The sequence below is a fragment of the Garra rufa genome, chromosome 2 (assembly GCF_049309525.1).
Source record: "Garra rufa chromosome 2, GarRuf1.0, whole genome shotgun sequence".
In the NCBI taxonomy this organism is placed as follows: Eukaryota; Metazoa; Chordata; class Actinopteri; order Cypriniformes; family Cyprinidae; genus Garra; species Garra rufa.
Window position 1 is genome coordinate 27,707,888 of NC_133362.1, and position 20,020 is coordinate 27,727,907.

Consider the following 20,020-nt stretch of genomic DNA (forward strand, 5'->3'; position numbering starts at 1 on the left):
AAAAAATATACTGTGTAGGACTCGTCACTTGCCATTGGAAGCTCCTTGTAGCAGCCTAGGTTCCTGCTGGATCCTGCAGCTTAGCTGGCAACCTTGAGTCAGGGGGGAGAGGGAGGGGATACACCGTTCTACAGTATTTTGAAAGTGATTGCAGTACCAGTTTTGGCCACAATCCTACATAAGATTCCTTTAAATAAACTGCAGTTTAGCTATTGCAAAAATTATCCTTTGTTTAAATGAGAAACTAAAAATACATTTTAATTAGTCTGACATTACATAACCAGCAGCACAAATCAATAATATTTCTGAAACTGAATCTATGGGGAGTGGCTTTACTGACTCAATTGTTCAAAGGGTCAGTATTGACACTTTAACATCCGAAGGTGAGAATGTAAACATGCCAGTGTGGGTGTGACGGAGCTCAGGTAGGCGTGTGAACAGTGGACAGGAACAAATGCTCCAGGGAAGAGACAGAGAACAATAGTGCCCTTTGGAACAGGCATGACTCATGCTTGAAGGACTATCTTTCATAAGAGAAAGTTCAGAGTCCCATTAAAGGACACCTGAGACAGGCACAAAAACTCAGCCAGGACCACCAAAGCGCACTGATCTCAGCTATGCCAGGTCAGTAGAAAATGATCACGGTCAGTGTAAACGATTATTTATCAAAAGGAGAAAATCAAGTGACATTGTGTGTAATATTTAACTGTGTTTCAGAGCTCCTTTCTGAATAATGTAGATTCAATAAAATTGTGATTTGGTGTTTCTGAATGGTTCTGATTATGTTGATACTTTCTGCCAGACTTGCATTTCAAAAACGCATTTAAGTGCCACACTCTTTCTGTTAATTTGCATATAACTAGTGTGAGTGCACTTTAGTACAAAGATCACCAATGAAATTGTGCAAATTACAGGTCAAGTGGATTTTAATGTGTTTTCTCCTGCTTGACTGTAATTCTTGTGCAAAAATGTATACATAAATATGTTTGTTTAAAAAAGAAAGGAGAATACAGCAATTCCCTGCTTAATCTTTTTGAGACCCTTTCTCTTCTTGTCTTGTTTAATCAGTAAAAAGTAAATTTTTCTCATACTGAGTCACTGAATGGCTGTCAGCAGTTTCTTTGTTTATTAGACACAGCTACATTGCTTAACCTTGTTCCTATCTTTTGCCCTTCATTGCCGGGCCGCAGTGTTTTCTTATCAACAATGCAGCTCAGAATGCACTCTCTGATCATGTAGCGGCTTTTTTTTTCTGTCTTACAGAGCAGAATTTGAAACTCTCTGTAAATAAGGTCAGATCACTTATTTCGCTGCAGTACAGCTTGGTATTGTGCTGTTGCTCTATAATGTGAGTTGTCAATAAAGCCTGAAAATTGTGTCAGCAGCACAAGCAAAGCCCAATTCATTTTGAAAAATGGACACGTCAATAGTGGCCACATCCATCTTTAACGCTCTGATAAAAGGAAGCATCAATCCTACACAAGTAATGATTGGTGTTGACTGCTTTGTGGCTTGTTCTTTCTCCTGGTCCATTTCTGTATTTAATCTGTGTGCTTATGACCACACCCCTGTCCAGATGTTAAGTCTTAGGGATTCTCTCCTTCTACAAAGATAGATAGATAGATAGAGAGAGAGAGAGATAGAGAAAGATAGAGATAGATAGATAGATGATAGATAGATAGATAGATAGATAGATAGATAGATAGATAGATAGATAGATAGATAGATAGATAGATAGATAGATAGGGCTGGGTTTTGATACAAATTTCGATTCTATTTGCTTGCGATTCAATTCAATTTGATTCAATATTGATTATTATGGATATATATCAGGTACAGTACATGCCAAATTTCTCAAGGGAAAAAATTCTCTCAACTAATGCTGTAAAATATACATGTAAGTCAGTTGGTAGGCTATTACTAATATTAAACTACTATTAAAGATTAAAATTAACTGATTTGTATACAAACACTTAAATTACACTCAGTGTTCTTATAATAATAAAGTTCTTAATAAAGTCGCAATAACATAATTAAATTTCTACTCGAATTCGTTTTTTGAAATATATTTCAAAGGTGGCTGTCATGAAAACTTGACGGATATATTCAAACATAACACTGAAGAACAGTATAAATTATTATGAATATGTTATATGGTGCATATATTTATCAAAATGCTCCTCTCTAGAGCTAATTTTTCTAGCTGACTAATGAGTTTATGGTCACGAGTAGCTATGTTTTTTTTTTCTGAGGTAGCCTAAATGTGGCGTTGCGTGACATTGTTTACAAGCTTTTGTACTGACTTCTTGCGCTGTTGAAACACCAATTAAGCGATTATATAAGACAAGAAACGGAATTCGGTAAGTTGTACTTTCATTTAACATACCTTTAGTTGTCATGTTTATATCGTGCTGAAAGTGGCCTTAAATCGGAAGAGATTATCAGTTCACGTCGCTTCTCTTAAATTGACAACTGAGGCGCTATAGCCATCTGCCACTCCACATTAAACAGCGCCAAAACGACATTTATTGTTTGAATACTGTAAAAAAAAATCCAAGATTTTAAATCTGTTTCATATCAAAAGTAACAAAGCAAACGTTTTTTGCAATTTATTGGATGGAAGGCACCTTTTCTATTCATTACCAGAAGCTACACTAATCGATAAGAATCGATATCGTTTCGTAAAAAATGAGATATTTTTACCCAGCCTTGATAGATAGATAGATAGATAGATAGATAGATAGATAGATAGATAGATAGATAGATAGATAGATAGATAGATAGATAGAGTTTACAGAGCATGACAAACTATCAACAATGTTACTAATCTACACTGTTGCATTGTTATGAAGGTAAAGTTTTATTGAAGGGTAACATTTGAATATTTACATTTACAATATTTCCAAAGGGATGCTAAATTATATTCCCTCTGTTAACTAGCACCCAGAAAACAAGTAATAAACTTGTGAATGAACTGCTGAATGAACTGTCTGCCCACAAATGACTCTCAGAGGCACCAGTGTTCATTATTCCCACTTCACTGCGGTGATCCTATAATAGTAGAAAGACAATACGTAATTTCACAGTATCACAAATAAAAGAAGATTCATCTCAGCCCCATTGAGAAATGTTGTTTCCATAGCAACAGGGGGAGAATGATGGTTAAGCCAGAGAGACCTAGAGAGGGAGTGGCACGTCTTTATAAAGATAGAGGTGAAACATAGAAACACATTTCCACTGTGTTTGTGTGTGCACACATCCACAACAGACAGTGAGGGCATTTCAAGACATTTCAAGGAAGCGAGTAAGAAACAGAGAGGTAATTTGGCTGTCCGTTCATTGATATCCTTCACATTCATTCAAGTGTTTCCCCTATATTTTCTGTTAGATGCATGAAGTGACATCAACGCTGACGGCTTAACCACCGCTGCACCTCCTCATCTCCATATTCTCCTCCTTCTCCAGTATCCAATCTCCTTCAGCCCTCCACCACATCACACATATAGTCTTTCCCCACAACACCCACACGAACACAGGGACACACATTCCTTCTTCATTCTCTCTCTCTCATACACACACCCTCCTGCCTGGGGATTTGAAGATGTGACTGAGGCTGGTTTGTAATCAGATGAAAGACGAGTATAATCCCGAAGCTCCCTCCATCTTTTTCACTGCTGGAGTGGGGATGCTGAAGGAAAGGACAAGGGCCAGGATGGGTGACGTGTGACGGAGAGATCTGTGCCGACGGATCCTGCCTTTATAAGGACCTGGACTGACGCTGCACTCTTGGGAGTCTGGGATGACCGCAGAGACCATTGAAAAGAGAGTTGACGGGTAAAGACAGGGCAGAGAGGACATCAAAGGGAGCTTCATCTGTGACTGAGACACAAGGTAAACATTTTCTTTTGAAAAAATTGTCTGCTATTATTTTTAGATGTGTGTGTGGATAGGTTTAGGGACACTGGATGGAGTTCTCACCTTGACAGGTATTTTTGATTTAATGGAAAAAAAGATGCACTCGGGCCTTTAATGAATTAATAATGAGAGGCTTTTCAGTGGCACAATCCTTTCATGTGTGACATAGAACTTAATATGATTCAGACGAATATGAAAGAGACTTTAGCTAACTTTAATATTTAGAATTCGAATTTAAATACTAAACATGTATTAATGTTATTTCTGATGTTTGTTGCGGATCTTTTTTTTGCTAGTAGATAATTTTCTCACCTGTTGACGTGATATGTCATCTAAAGCAAAGCAAACACTGGATTAATGGGGAAAACAGCCTTTGACCCACTTTAAGAAAGCTCTACCAAAAGAACCAAAAGGTTTTGTTTTGGTTGCTGGTTTGTCTCAGTGTTTATGCTGTTGTCTGTCAGAATAACAACAAAAACATATATATTGTAAAGCATGCTTATAGGGACTGTAGAGTGAGAGAGCAACTCCTGTGGGATTGAGACCCTTGTCGGTAGAAATAGCTGGTTTACTAGACATTTCTACCTGCCCCACCCCTCATGTGCACATAGTTAAGACGAACAGGTGGTTTTGCCACAAACTCACAGTACTGGTCTAGCCTGACCAAAGGTGAAAGATTTAGGGGCTTTTTTAAAAGAATTCTCTTAAGCTTACCGAGGCTGGATTTATTTGAGCTAACATATATAAAATTATTAAATAAAATTATTTCAGTTTAAATAACTTTTCTATTTTAATATATTTTAAAATGTAATTTATTCTTGGGATGAATATTCAGCAGCTATTACTCTATTACAGTTTTGAATGTCACATATTTTAATGATTTCTTAAGGACTGTCTAAAGGAGTGTGACACTGAAGACTTGAGCAATGATGCTGAAAATTAATAAATTATATTTTAATGTGTATCAAATAGAAAACTGCTATTTTAAACTTCATATTTCATATTATTACTTTTTTGTTTTTGTTTTTCAATGAAATAAACAGAACTTTGATAGGCATAGGAGACTTTAAAAAACATGAAAAATCTTACTGAACCTAAACGTTTGAATGGCAGTGCATGTCAGCTAACAATTTTTTTAAACCTTAAACCTTAAAATTTTAAGTTCAGTCAGCTTAAATAAGTTTAGTTAACTTGAAATGTTAAGTTGTACTAAGTGACAACTTAGATATTTGAGTTGACTTAACAAAACATTTGGTTTGTTCAACTTAAAAGCTGGGTAAGTTATCCAGCTGCCTTTAAGTTGAATCAACTCAAATATCTAAGTTGTCACTTAGTACAACTTAACATTTCAAGCTGACTAAACTTTTTTGAGTTGACTTAACAAAAAATTGTTTTGTTCAACTTAAAAATTCTGCCTTCAAATTTTAATTTGAATCAACTCAAATATCACTTACTAAGTTATCACTTAGTACCACTTAAAGGAACACTCCACTTTATTTGGAAATAGGCTCATTCTCCAACTCCCCCCGAGTTAATAAGTTGAGTTTTACCGTTTTGAAATCCATTTAGCCATTCTCCTGTTCTTCTGTAGTTATATTGTGTACTAAGACCGGCGGAAAATGTAAAGGTGTGATTTTCTAGGCCAATAAGATTAGGAACTACACTTCCATTCCGGCGTAATAGTTAAGGAAGTTTGATGCCGTAACATGGCCGAAGCATGCACAATAATATCACGCAGCACATGTGCAAACGCTAACCTAGCTGGGAACTAATTTCAGGCGCTGTGTGATATTACTCCGCCTGCTTCAGCCATATTATGGCAGCAAACTTCCTTGACTATTACACCAGAATGGAAGTGTAGTTCCTAATCTTATCGGCCTAGAAAATCACACCTTTACATTTTCCGCCGGTCTTAGTACACAATATAACTACAGAAGAGTCAAGTTTTAAATAGGACAAATATCTAAACTCGTTGGTCATTTTCAATGGCTGAATACATTCTAAAATGGTAAAACTCAACTTATTAACTCGGGGGGAGTTGGAGAATGAGGCTATTTCCAGAAAAAGTGGAGTGTTCCTTTAACATTTCAAGTTGACTAAACTTTTTTGAGTTGACTGAACTCAAAAACAGCCAGGTAACAAATTATTTTAAATTGACTCAACAAATTGTTTTTACAGTGTACTCTGATGAGAGTCGGTTGACATGTAGTTGCAAAGTTACTTACAGTCAACAGAATTTCTGAGGAGTCCATCAAAATAAAGTGGAACTGACATTTTTTTCCCATTAATTTCCAGCAGACATCCAATGGCGGAGACTGGGCACACTGTGTCACCCCCACCAGGGGGCACAATCCCCTCAGACCCTGTTGTCAGAGTTCAGTGCAGTTCAGCAGAGGTAAAGCCTGAAGACGTACCCCTAAAGAGCTCCAATGAAGCATCGTACTCCTCAAAAGTCCTCAAGGACAGCAGCCATATACAAGTAGTCAAGGATACAAGTTGTCACTGCATTTCTGAGACCCACATGTCTGACGGTGTGTGTTTACAGCCGGTGATCCATCAGAATAAACACACGTGTAGGGGTTCACTGACAGTGCACCGAGAACATGTCTTATCTCCTCACAAGGACCTACAAGAGCACAATCTGTTATCAATACAAAGAAGCCACTCAGACAGCTTGCAGATTTTTAAAGAAGCCACAGCTTCTCCTCTCTACTGTGAAGCGGGTGCATCTTTTTGCCAAGGAAGAGATCAGGATGTTTGTGCACAATCGTTTCCTTCTTTAGTGTGTAAACAGGCCTTGCCACTTCAGCAGAGCAATACGGTGACCATGTCCACGAGAGCAGGAAGTAGCGGCTCGGGCAGCCCAACTCAACCAGCCAAACATGGCTTCATTCAGATTTGTGAAGTCATTCCAGAGTCCACCTGCCCCAAATTTGAAGAAGCTGTTTGTTGTAACTCACACTTCCACCACGGTGCTGTCGAGGACACTTTTGCGGCGTATTGCCACCCGCAACCAATTCCTGCCCCGGCGCAGCTGCTTCCACACTTAGTAGGAATGGAGGAGAACTACAAGGGCCAAGTATCAGCAGGCAACCTGCTCGCTCTCCCTCGGCTCATCTCTTCTGTCAGTGAGACCGGATTGGACGGTAAGCGACTCCTCCACTGCTGCAATCTGGACTGCTCTTGGCCTGCTCCGCTGCGTCCAGTTGGCGCCCAACAGTGGGTAGATGAAAAGGCCAAGAGGGAAGTGGGGACCATGACCGCAGAAAAAGAACTGAGAGATGTAGGAGTGCAAGTGGGTCAGGACTCAGAGAAACATCCCCAGCATGTGTTCCCAGAAGTGTGCCTGGTTAAGGAGAAGACGAATGTGATTGGCAAAGCGCCGTCAAAGAGTCAGAAGTCTCCTGTGAGGGAGGTGAAATGGGATGCAGAGGGCATGACCTGGGAGGTGTACGGAGCCTCGGTCGATCCTGAGGAACTTGGACTTGCGATTCAGAAACATCTAGAGATACAGATCAAAGAGACTAAGGGAATAGCGGCAAAGCTCACGCGCCAGAACACAACAACATCCCAGCACAGCTCAGGATCGACCCAGAGGAGAAAAAAGGGTTTTTTGGGGTTGTTGCGCCGTCCAGCCTGCTGTTCTCGCACCACCGGTGCAGTGGACTAAGGACCTACATGACCAAACAGACATTTTAAATCCTTCGACAGCCAAGTAAATATTAAAAATAGGGATTTTATTTAGCAACATTACTTTCTTTTTGTCCTTGAATGACAGAACTGTATGGAAGCCCATTTCCACCAGTGAATAAAAAATAAAAAAAAAGGTTATTGCGACTTTTTATCTCACAATTCTGACCTTTTTTCTCTGGATTGCATGAAACAAACTCACAATTCTGACTTTTTTTCAGTATTGTGAGATTTAAACTCACAATTGTGAGAAATAAAGTCAGAAATTCTGACTTTTTTCTTGCAAATTCGAGTTGGCATCTCGCAATTCTGACTTTTTTTCTTGCAATTCAGAATTGTGAGTTTATTTCTCAGTTGCGATTTTTTGTCTCGCAATTCTGACTTTATAACATGCAATTGCGAGTTGTCACGCAATTCTGACTTCACTTTTCAGAACTGCAAGTTTATATCTCGCAATTCTGAGAAGAAAGTCTGAATTGCGAGTTTATATCTGGCAGTTCTGACTTAACTCGCAAATTGCAAGTTTATTTAATCTGACTTTATTTCTAAGAATTGTGAGTTTATTTTTCAGTTGCGATTTTTGTGTCGCAATCTGACTTTTAACATGCAATGGCGAGTTTATCACGCAATTCTGACTTCATTTTTCAGAACTGCAAGTTTATATCTCACAATTCTGACTTTATAACTCACAGTTATGAGTTTATATCTCACGATTCTGAGAAAAAAAGTCTGAATTGCGAGTTTATATTTGGCAGTACTGACTTAACTCGCAATTGCAAGTTTATTTAACGTGGGTTTATATCTCGCAATTCAGACTTTTTTCCTCACAATTTTGACTTTTTCACTCAGAATTGTGAAATATAAACTCAAAATTCTGACTTTTCCGGTACTGTGAGATAAAAAGTTGGAACTGCGAGTTATAAAGTCAGAATTGTGAGATGTAAAGCCACAATTCTGAAATTTGTCTCTCACAATTCTGATTTTTTTTTTTCGCAATTCAGAATTGTGAGTTTATATCTCGCAGTTCTGACTTAATAACTCGCAATTGCGAGTTTATATTACACAAGAAAAAAGTCAGAATTACAAGATATAAACTCACAATTGCGAGTTGTAAAGTCCTAATTTTGAGAAGGAGGAAAGACTGATATGTTCTCAGAATTGTGAACGATTCTGACTTAACTCCTAATTGTGGGATGTAAACTCACAATTCTAAAAAAGAAAAATTAAAATTGTGTGTTTATATCTTGCAATTCTGACTTTATTTTTTAGAATTGTGAGTTTATTTCTTAGAATTTCGAGTTTATGTCTTGTGATTCTGACTTTATAACACGCAATTGCCATTTTATATCACACAATTCTGACTTCATTTCTCAGAATTGTGAGTTTATATTTTGCAGTTCTGACTATAACCAAAGTCCTTTTAAGACAAGTCATGTCACTCGGCGGCCATCTTTGAAACGCCTCTCGGGCATCCAAGTGCAGCTCCTATCTCTTTGAATAGGGAAACATCAAATTCTCCAAAACTGTTCGCCAAACTTACGATTAAATTTCATATTTGAAATCTCCAAAGAAATCCAACAAGAACTGCCTCATAAATATAGTTCCTTGTGCTTTAATAGCGTTAAAAAACACTTATTTTTCTGGCTAGATGAGCCAGTGCGCATGCAATTGCAATTGCAATATGTAAACTGTCAGAATTTTGAGATAAAAAGTCGCAATTAACTTCTTCTTTTTTTTAATTCCGTGGTGGAAACGGGCTTCCATAGAACTGGATAAAACATTTCAGAAAAATCATGTCTTCCTTTAATTTTTACCACCGGACTTAAATGCTGTAGTAGTTTGCTCAGTAGATTTAAAATATTTTTTTAATTTAGAGAAAGTTTGTCGGATAATTTATAATCGTGAATTGCTCTTGAGGTTCCTGTGTTGCATAAGTCTATGTGGGAAACGTCTATTCAATGAAAAACTTTTATTGTTTAATTCTGTGGAAGCACTGTGATGGAGGTAAGAGAATCCAGTAACTGTGGCGCTATCTGCTGGTCAAAGCATGACAGTAAGGCAGAGGGTATCACAAATATGTGTAACTGCTTTTAAAAGTAAAATACTATTTACAAATCACTACTGTTCAAAGATATGTGGTTTGTAAGTTTTTTTTTTCATAGTTTTGAAAGAAGTCTATTTTGCTCACCAAGACTGCATTTATTTGATCAGAATACAATAAAACAGCATCAAACAGCATTTATTTGAAACAGATATGTGTCCCTGGACCACAAAACTAGTCAAAAGGGTCAATTGTTTTATAATGAATAAATAAGCTTTGCATTGATGTATGGTTTGTTATAATACAATATTTGGTCAGATACAACTATTTGAAAATCTGAAATATGTGGGTGCAAAAAAATCTAAATATTGAGAAAATCACCTTCAGTTGTTCAAATGAAGTTCTTAGCAATGCATATTGCTAATCAAAAATCAAGTTTTGATATATTTATGGTAGGAAATTTAGGAAATTTCTTCATGGAACATGATCTTTACTTAATATCCTAATGATTTTCAACATAAAAGAAAAATTTATAATTTTGACCCATACAATGTATTTTTGGCTATTGCTACAAATATACCCGTGCGATTAAGGCTGGTTTTGTGGTCCAGGGTCACATAAATTTTGTAATATTATAAATGTCTTTACTGTCACTTTTGATCAATTTATTGCATCCTTGCTGAAAAAAAATACTTTCAATTTATATATATATATATAACTATATATATAACACCCCAAATATTGACCCTGAACTTTTAAATAGTAATTTATTAACACTGAATAATAATATTAATAATATGTAAATAGTAAGATATCAGATGTAGCAGGTGAGCTAATTATTTTAGTCCTTACTTGTCAGTAGCATACATATTTTCCAAAAAATATATTTCTAAATATAATTTCCAATCAATTTCACAATAATGAGAAAATTAGCAGCACCAAATAACTGGTTATTGGGAAAATAACATAGAAAAGGGATTAAACTGTATTCAGAGTAACACATTTCGACACTTGGAAGTAGAATATGGTTTGTTCAGTTATTTGTCAGAGCAAATTAAATGTCTCACCAGCAGCATTGTTTTTGTCTTTGTATTCTTCTGTAACAATAAAAGCAATATGGCACTTAATTGTAAACACTTTTTGTGTTTTGATGTTTTTGTAATCATCCATGTTCATTATCTGAAATACATTTACAGGCAAAATAAACATTACTCAATACGGCCATCAGAATTTGCTACCACCTTGGTAAATTGGGTCAAATTTATAATTAAGGTGGGAAATTAATGACTTCTGAAAGTCGGGAGATCAGGTAAATGCCACATCTGATAAACTCTCCTTTTTACAGGGGCCGGTTTAAAGGAACACTCCACTTTATTTGGAAATAGGCTCATTCTCCAACTCCTTAATAATATATATATATATTATTAACTAATTAGTAACTAATTGGTTTTTGTTGGCGAAATTGAGCAAAAACAGGAAATATGCTGTCTAAAACTAAGTCTTTTAATATTAACTTATTTATCGAACTGTTGTATAAAATCAATATTACATTTGTAGTCATGCTTATTTTTGAAGGAAAAAACGGCACTTATCATGTGATATTAACTATATGAAATAATATAGGCTACATATATATACATTTACAGTTTTTATGCATATATGTTTTTTTTTTTTTTATTTATTAGTTTTTTTTAATCATGATTTTTAATCAAACTTTTTTATGTGGTGAATTGTATTTCTTTTTCAGAAGCATTTTTCTTAGCTTGTTGTGGTCAGTCAAATACAGTGAAGATGGCGACAGGCTTACTTCCTGGTAAGAAAGCTTCATTTTACACTGTTTAAGCAAACAAATATGTTCCTTTAGTCTGAATTGAATTGAATTTCTGGAGTCGAAACCATATTCCTCTCTAAGAAGAATATGGCATGAACAAGTTGGGACCAGAAGGGACAAAGTGCAGGCATTCCCAAATAAAAATGCTAAGTGCTTTCTGTGGACATAAATTACAATTCAGGAAAGGTGACAAATATAGAAAATATAGTATAGTTTTTAAGGGGGCAGGTAGGGTCTTTTCAATGGATCCTCTGATGATTCATGTTTCCTGAGGAAAATGTAAGTAGTGTCTCCTAAATTTAATCAGTAAATAAAGTTTGTATGTTACCACTGATGACGACTTAGTTGTTATGGAGAGTGGTTTGTATGAGGTTTTGAGAAAGGAGTATACACTTGAGGCAGAAATAGCATGATTATCAATTGGAATAATTAGTATAGGCAATTGTGCATGCTGAATATTCATATCTGATTGATTGAACAGTTAAATCTAGATCAAGAGGAGCTGGAGAAGATGAAAGAGCAGCTTGTCTCTTGCTGTTCATCAGGTCTCAGTGCAGTTCTGCTCACTGTTCCTTTAGAGCAACCATTGGAAAATGAGGAAAAAACCCCCGATTTCATTATGTGTTTATTAGGCTCTAGAGTTAAAAAATACATAATGGTCCTTTTCACACATGGAGATGAACTGGAGGAACTGGATGAACCACAGACCACTGATGAATATTTACAAAACCAAGATCATGCAGATCTTCAGCAACTGGTGACGGAGTGTGGAGGAAGGTTTCACTGCTTCAATAACAAATGTAAAGTAAAAGGTCAAGTCCAAGGTTTACTGCAGAAGATTGAAAGAATGATGGAGGAAAACGCTGGGAAATTTGTCATGGAACAAATGAGGAGATGTGATAGCAAGGAAACTTGCAAGATCAACTGTAAGTTGTTTTATTGTAAATTGCTTCAAAACTGGCAGATTGATTAATCTGAGAATAAAATGAATCTCTGTGAAAAAGAAAGCCTGTTACAATCAAAATAATTTGTTTTCTGTACATGAATATGATGAACATGATCCTGAATGTTTCTCCTGTTTTCAACCCCACTGTTCATTTTCAAAAGAAAGTCATTTTTGACCAGTATAAGCTTAGATAAATGAGGCTCAGATTAATCAGTTCCAAAAATATGTGATTTGTTAATTATCTTTACCCTTCATTTAATTTACAAAAGTACAAAGAAAAGATTTCCAGTGTTTTCACTAACCAACTTTAAGTATTCTGTAAAAATAAACACATTTTGTTTTTGATGGCTGCAACATGCAGTCATTATTTTCTGATTCTACTTGAGTTTTAATGCACTTAATTTAATTGATGAATGTTTATTTTGTAATTTTATATAGTCTACTAGTTTAATTTAATTTTATATATATAATTTTTGGTAATTGAATTAGTGTTTTTTTTTTAATTCATTTGTTTATTTGTATTTCTTTTCTTTTCTTTTTACCTATAACCTACACTGTAGAGATATTGATGTGGGTGTGTCCGTATTTAAGCATTGCAGTGGGCTTAAACATAATGAGTAACAAACATAAAAATAACGAGTAACGTTTCTCAAAATAAAAATACTTTAATAAAATGCAAATACTTAAAGGATTAGTTCACTTTCAGAACAACAATTCACAGATAATTTACTCACCCCCTTGTCATCCAAGATGTTTATGTCTTTTTTTCTTCAGTCGTCAAGAAGTTATGTTTTTTGAGGGAAACATTTCTGGAAATTTCTCCATATAATGGACTTAAATGGTGCTCCGAAATTTGAACCTCCAAAATGCGGCTTCAAAGGGCTGTAAACGATCTCATCTGACGAAGAAGGGTCTTGTCTACCGAAACGATTGATCATTTGATAGAAAAATATATTTTATATACCTTTTAAGCACTGAAACTCATCTAGCACTAGGGCTGTGATGCGCGTTCGCGATGTTACGTACTACGCATTCACATCGAAACAACGTATGCAGAACTATAGACCCAGTGTTTACAAAGCGATCTTGCAAAGACAAACGCTCTTTACTCAACGTAAAATACAACAATGTCGGATGATTTTGAAGCTTGAGGAGAACATGAGATGGAGTTTTTCCGCCGTTCCCTACTGTTTTGAGCCGGAATACACAGACGTGATTACGTAGATTACGTAGAGTCGCGAACGCGCATTACAGCCCTAGTGCTAGATGAGTTTCAGTGCTTAAAAGGTATATTAAAAATATTTTTCGGAGAAAATGACCGATCGTTTCGGTAAACAAGACCCTTCTTCGTCGGCTGGGATCATTTACAGCCCTTTGAAGCCGCATTTAAACTGCATTTTGGAGGTTCATATTTCAAATCACCATTTAAGTCCATTATATGGAGAAATTTCCAGAAATGTTAATCTCAAAAAACATAATTTCTTGACGACTGAAGAAAAAAAGACATAAACATCTTGGATGACAAGGGGGTGAGTAAATTATCGGTGAATTGTTGTTCTGAAAGTGAACTAATCCTTTAAGACCACCACTGCTCTAATCAAAAATTAGAAAAATGTAACTAATTAAGAAAAAAAATATTTGTTTTAGCTTTTTGTAGAAAGGGTATTGCCACAGACAGTGACAAGGTAACTAAACATTTTCAGTTCAGATGTGTCTGTCTTCTTTAGTTCAAGTCATTGTGTCAGTTGTGAAAAAATCAGTTTGCCGTTAGTTGTAACAAGATAAAAGTGATATCTTTGTTGTAGTATTCTTTCAATGTCTAAGGGATTTCCCAAGGCTGGCATTGTTCAATACACTGAATTCATGTCATTGCTCTCTAGGAGGTGAAACATGAGCTTCAGCATGTTAATCATCAGCTGAGCCTTGTAAAGTGGCACTCAGAGTTAAATGAATTTCAATTTCTTTTTTCATTCATAAATTAATCAGTATTTTAAGTGTATTATGAATGGTTAACTCATAAAGACAGTCCCTTTTTTTCCACATATGGCAATCAAATTTGACAGTCAGACTGTCTACCATCTATAAATGTAACACTGATCTTAAATCAGAAGAGATGTTCCGGAATGTTGCAGAATTTAAATCACACTGTAGTGATGAGTGATTTAAAATCTTTGTTGTGTTGTAGTTTCAGAAGAAAGTTCACCAGCAGAAGATCCAGGTGAGATGGAGATTCCTGAGAAGAAAGACAAGATCAGGCTGGTTCTGCTGGGAAATGTGCCACTGGAAACACCATTCTGGGCAAAAAATTGTTCAAATCCTTTACTAGTTCAAACTCTCAGACAAAACAATGTCGGGCAAAAACTGCAGTGAGAATCGGTAAAGAGATTTCGGTGATTGACACGCCTGGACTTCATGACAATGAACTTAGTAAAGATGAGATTAAAACTGAAATATTAAAATGCATAACATACTCATCTCCTGGACCACACGTTTTTATTATCGTCATTAAAGTGGGTCGATTCACTAAGGAGGAGAAAAACACAATAGAGCTTAAAGAAACGTTTGGACAACAGATGGAGAAATAGACCATGATTCTCTTCACTCACAAAGATCAGTTAAAAGAAGACAAGCAAACCATTGAACAGTATCTACTTAATGGTGATCCAGACCTTCAAACCCTTGTTAAAAATTGTGGAAACAGATTCTTTTGTCTGGATAACAACTCTGCCACTTACCAACAGTTCAAAGATCTGCTCAGTAAAATAGAGACGATGGTGAAAGAAAATAGGGGGATGCACTTTACCAATGACATGTTTGATAAAACAGAGAAACACATTCAGGAGATTCAAAAGCAAAAATTAGATGAGAAAGTGAAGCAGTACAAGCACGTGTTTAAAGTAGTCAGTCAAACCGAATGGCAGAAAATATTCGGGCGTTTAGCAGAGGATTCACGACGAGAAGCTGAGCAGTCTTTTTCTGACATGTGCATAACAGCTGTAGCCAAACTCATGGGTAAGATAGAGGTGACTCCAGAGGAGAAAGAAAGTGCACTGAAGGAGGCAGAGATTAAAGGATTCAGTCATACAGAGGCAGTTCGACTTGCAATCAAAGCCACAGGGACACTGGCAAAACAGAAAATGTGTGAAATTCAGTAAGAAACCTCAATGATGAATGGTTAGACTAGACCAACAAAAGCATTGTCCTTTCTTCAGTCTTTGTTCACAAAGTTGAAAGGTTCTTTATTATCATTGTTAATATAAAAGTTGTATTATCCATAAAATAAATCTGTATAACATCAGTGATAGATTCAGCATATTCACTTATTTCTGTACTAATGTTTCTCTGCTTTATAGACTTTCTAAAGCTGGTTAAATCAGTTCCTGTGTTTGATGTGAGATCATCAGTTTTGTCAATGATGGGGGTGAATCAGAAACTTCATCTAAAACATAACAGTAGTGAGGAGAAACAGGAAAAGGAAAAAAAATACAAATAAACACTATTTATACCCAGCCAGCAATGACATGTGGGGCCCAGCTGGGTTTACTAGGGGTTCCATGGGAACTGTGTGGGCATGGGCTTTGGCTGGGTGAAATCAGCGGGTCCCATGTAGGTTTTGTAGTATGAGTCCCACATAGGAAGCCCATATGAGCTGATTACATGGGTCACATAAGGTACAGGCATGGGCCAATTGGGCATGGGTTTGATCTGGGAACACATATATGGGTCTTGCATGAAGTATTTATGGGCCAAGTGGGCATGGGTTTGATCTGGGAATGCATATATGGGTCCTGCATGGCATATTTATGAGCCAAGTGGGCATGGGTTTGATCTAAAAATGCATATGTGGGTCCTGCATGGCATATTTATGGGTCAAGTGGGCATGGGTTTGAACTGGGAATGCATATATGGGTCCTGCATGGCATATTTATGGGCCAAGTGGGCATGGGTTTGATCCGGGAATGCATATATGGGTCCTGCATGGCATATTTATGGGCCAAGTGGGCATGGGTTTGATCTGGGAATGCATATATGGGTCCTGCATGGCATATTTATGGGCCAAGTGGGCATGGGTTTGAACTGGGAATGCATATGGGTCCTGCATGGCATATTTATGGGCCAAGTGGGCATGGGTTTGAACTGGGAATGCACATATGGGTCCTGCATGGCATATTTATGGGTCAAGTGGGCATGGGTTTGAACTGGGAATGCATATATGGGTCCTGCATGGCATATTTATGGGCCAAGTGGGCATGGGTTTGATCCGGGAATGCATATATGGGTCCTGCATGGCATATTTATGGGCCAAGTGGGCATGGGTTTGATCTGGGAATGCATATATGGGTCCTGCATGGCATATTTATGGGCCAAGTGGGCATGGGTTTGAACTGGGAATGCATATGGGTCCTGCATGGCATATTTATGGGCCAAGTGGGCATGGGTTTGAACTGGGAATGCACATATGGGTCCTGCATAGAATTTTTATAGGCCAAGTGAGCATGGGTTTGATCTGGGAACACATATATGGGTCTTGAATGGCATATTTATGGGCCAAGTGGGCATGGGTTTGATCTGGGAATGCATATATGGGTCTTGAATGGAATATTTATGGGCCAAGTGGGCATGGGTTTGATCTGGGAAAGCATATATGGGTCTTGAATGGCATATTTATGGGTCAAGTGGGCATAGGTTTGATCTGGGAACGCATATATGGGTCTTGAATGGCATATTTATGGGCCAAGTGGGCATGGGTTTGATCTGGGAACGCATATATGGGTCTTAAATGGCATATTTATGGGCCAAGTGGGCATGGGTTTGATCTGGGAACGCATATATGGGTCCTGCATGGCATATTTATGGGCCAAGTTGGCATGGGTTTGATCTGGGAACACATATATGGGTCTTGAATGGCATATTTATGGGCCAAGTGGGCATGGGTTTGATCTGGGAACACATATATGGGTCTTGAATGGCATATTTATGGGCCAAGTGGGCATGGGTTTGAACTGGGAACACATATATGGGTCTTGAATGGCATATTTATGGGCCAAGTGGGCATGGGTTTGAACTGGGAACACATATATGGGTCTTGAATGGCATATTTATGGGCCAAGTGGGCATGGGTTTGATCTGGGAACGCATATATGGGTCTTGAATGGCATATTTATAAGCTAAGTTTGGTTTGAACTGCACTGTTTGAAAAAAACAAACTAATTTTACATAAAATAACTAACTTTTTACAGTAGTTTTCTGTTATTTCAAATTACATTCATAACTTAGTAATATTACTAACAATATCTGTAAACTAACAACTTGACTGTTATTTTAGGTCTTATATCATTAAAGACAAAAGGGGCAATACAAGACTTCGCGAACAAGCTGGCTGTATCCGAAATCGCCCCCTATACCCTCAAATAGTGCACTATTTGAGGGGACAGCCATTTTAAGTGGTGTTCGAAACCATAGTGTACTCATTCAATCCCACAATGCACCGCAAAAACGAGTGTACAACCAGTGTACGCTCAACAGCTAGAGATAACCCATAATGCATTGTGAGAGTCGCGCGCCGACTGAATTCCTGCGTCTCGCCAGACGATGGCGCCGAAGCTGAATCATCCATCAGTTAATTTTACAACACGCTCGTCCACTGCGTAATACAGCGTACAACACGGGTACAAATTCGTTGCAAATTGATTATTAAATTGTTTAACCAGGGTTTATACGTAAATTCCTTGACATAGTTCGAGATAAATCCTTTAATCTTACTACTGGAACTGTCCATTTTAAATGATTGTTAAACAGTAAGCAAAACTATGCAAAAGTGGCAGTCCTTCCGGTGCACTTAGTGTCCGAATTCACTCACTCGTTTTCATTCACTCCTTCAAGTGAACTGTACGAGTGGACTAATGTAGGGAATAGTGGGGCGATTTCGGATACAGCCGCTGTGTATGTGAGTGGCTTATAAACAGTCTGTGTGATGAACTGCAGGTGTGTGTGTGTATGTGTGTGTGTGTGTGTGTGTGTGTGTACCTGGTATTCATCACGTTGTGGGGACCAAATGTCACCACAAGGATAGTAATACCAGTAGATTTTGACCTTGTGGGGACATTTCTCAGGTCCCCATGAGGAAACAGGCTTATAAATCATACACAACGAGTTTTTTTGAGGAAGTAAAAGTATGCACAATGTCCTGTGAGGGCTAGGTTTAGGTGTACGGTAGGTGTAGGGCGATAGAAATTACGGTTTGTACAGTATAAAAACCATTACGCCTATGGAATGTCCCCTTAAAACATATAAACCCAACAAGCCCAATTAAAGGAAAATTACTTAAGAAGAATGTTCCACATTATTAAGCAGGCCACAGGTTTCAAGCAATATGGGAAAGAAAAAAGATCTCTCTGCTGCCGATAAGCGTCAAATAGTACAATGCCTTGGACAAGGTAAGAAAACATTAGATATTCCACAAAAACTTAAGTGTGATCATTGTACTGTGAAGAGATTTGTGGCTGATTCAGAGCACAGACTGGTTTGTGCAGGAAAAGGCAGAATGAGGAAGGTTTCTGCCAGACAAATTCATCAGATTAAGAGAGCAGCTGCTAAATTGCCAAAAGTAGAAAACAGGTATTTGAAGCTGCTGGTGCCTCTGGAGTCCCTCGAACATCAAGGTGTAGGATCCTCCAGAGGCTTGCAGTTGAGCATAAACCTACTATTCGGCCACTCCTAGCTAATGCTCACAAGCAGAAATGGTTGCAGTGGGCCCAGACATACATGAAGACTAATTTTTAAACAGTCTTGTTTACTGATGAGTGTCGTGCATCTTTGGATGGTCCAGATGGATGGAGTAGTGGATGGAACATGTCCCAACAAGGCTGCGACGTTAACAAGGAGGTGACGTTTTGGGCCGGAATCATAGGGAGAGAGCTGGTAGGTCCCTTTAGGGTCCCTGAAGGTGTGAAAATGACCTCGGCAAAGTATGTCGAGTTTTGACCGACCACTTTCTTTCATGGTACAATAAGGCTCAATCCCAATTCTACCCCTTACCCCTTCACTTAGCCCTACCCCTCCGTTTGGCGCGTTCACGTGAAGGGGTAGGGGTGTCTCATTTCTCGTTTGGTTGGAGGGGTAGGGGTAAGGGGAAGGGCCAGATAGCCCTCCAAACGAAGATTTTTCAGGACCTCACTTCAAACGAAGGGCTAAGAGAAATTTCCAACATGGCTGCTCACTCGAGCAAGCAGACTCGTAAATATAAGTAATTTTTGCCGTTAATAAGGATTTTCATGACAATGTTTCATTATATGTATATTACCTTCAATCTTGTGTTTGTGTTTATGGTGTTGTTTTGTAAATAAACGTTTGCAAAAAAATCGCTAAAGTTTGCTAGCAGATAGCACTGATTGCACGATATTACAAAATATATTTTTATGTCATATACACTTGACTGCATGTTAGAAACATGAAAGACCAGTGGCACGGCAATTTGCAACGGTGGTGTAGTGGAGGGTGTACGCAGGTATACAGTGTATACACACTTCCACTTTTTAAATCCCCTCTGATGCGCATTATTCAGTAGTGTCCTGCATTCGCCAAAATCATGGCAGTC

General features: G+C 37.7%; 1 protein-coding gene and 1 pseudogene across 1 annotated transcript; both read left to right on the forward strand.

The window, feature by feature from the left end:
- The first annotated feature begins 510 nt into the window (after positions 1–510).
- Positions 511–10,769, forward strand: LOC141326320 (uncharacterized). Its single transcript, XM_073835062.1, has 3 exons — positions 511–624; positions 3,389–3,891; positions 6,211–10,769. Exon 3 carries the CDS (start codon positions 6,221–6,223, stop codon positions 7,583–7,585), a length of 1,365 nt encoding a protein of 454 aa, XP_073691163.1. The 5' UTR covers positions 511–624; positions 3,389–3,891; positions 6,211–6,220; the 3' UTR covers positions 7,586–10,769.
- Positions 9,604–15,578, forward strand: LOC141325916 (uncharacterized; annotated as a pseudogene).
- Positions 15,579–20,020: the final 4,442 nt, after the last annotated feature.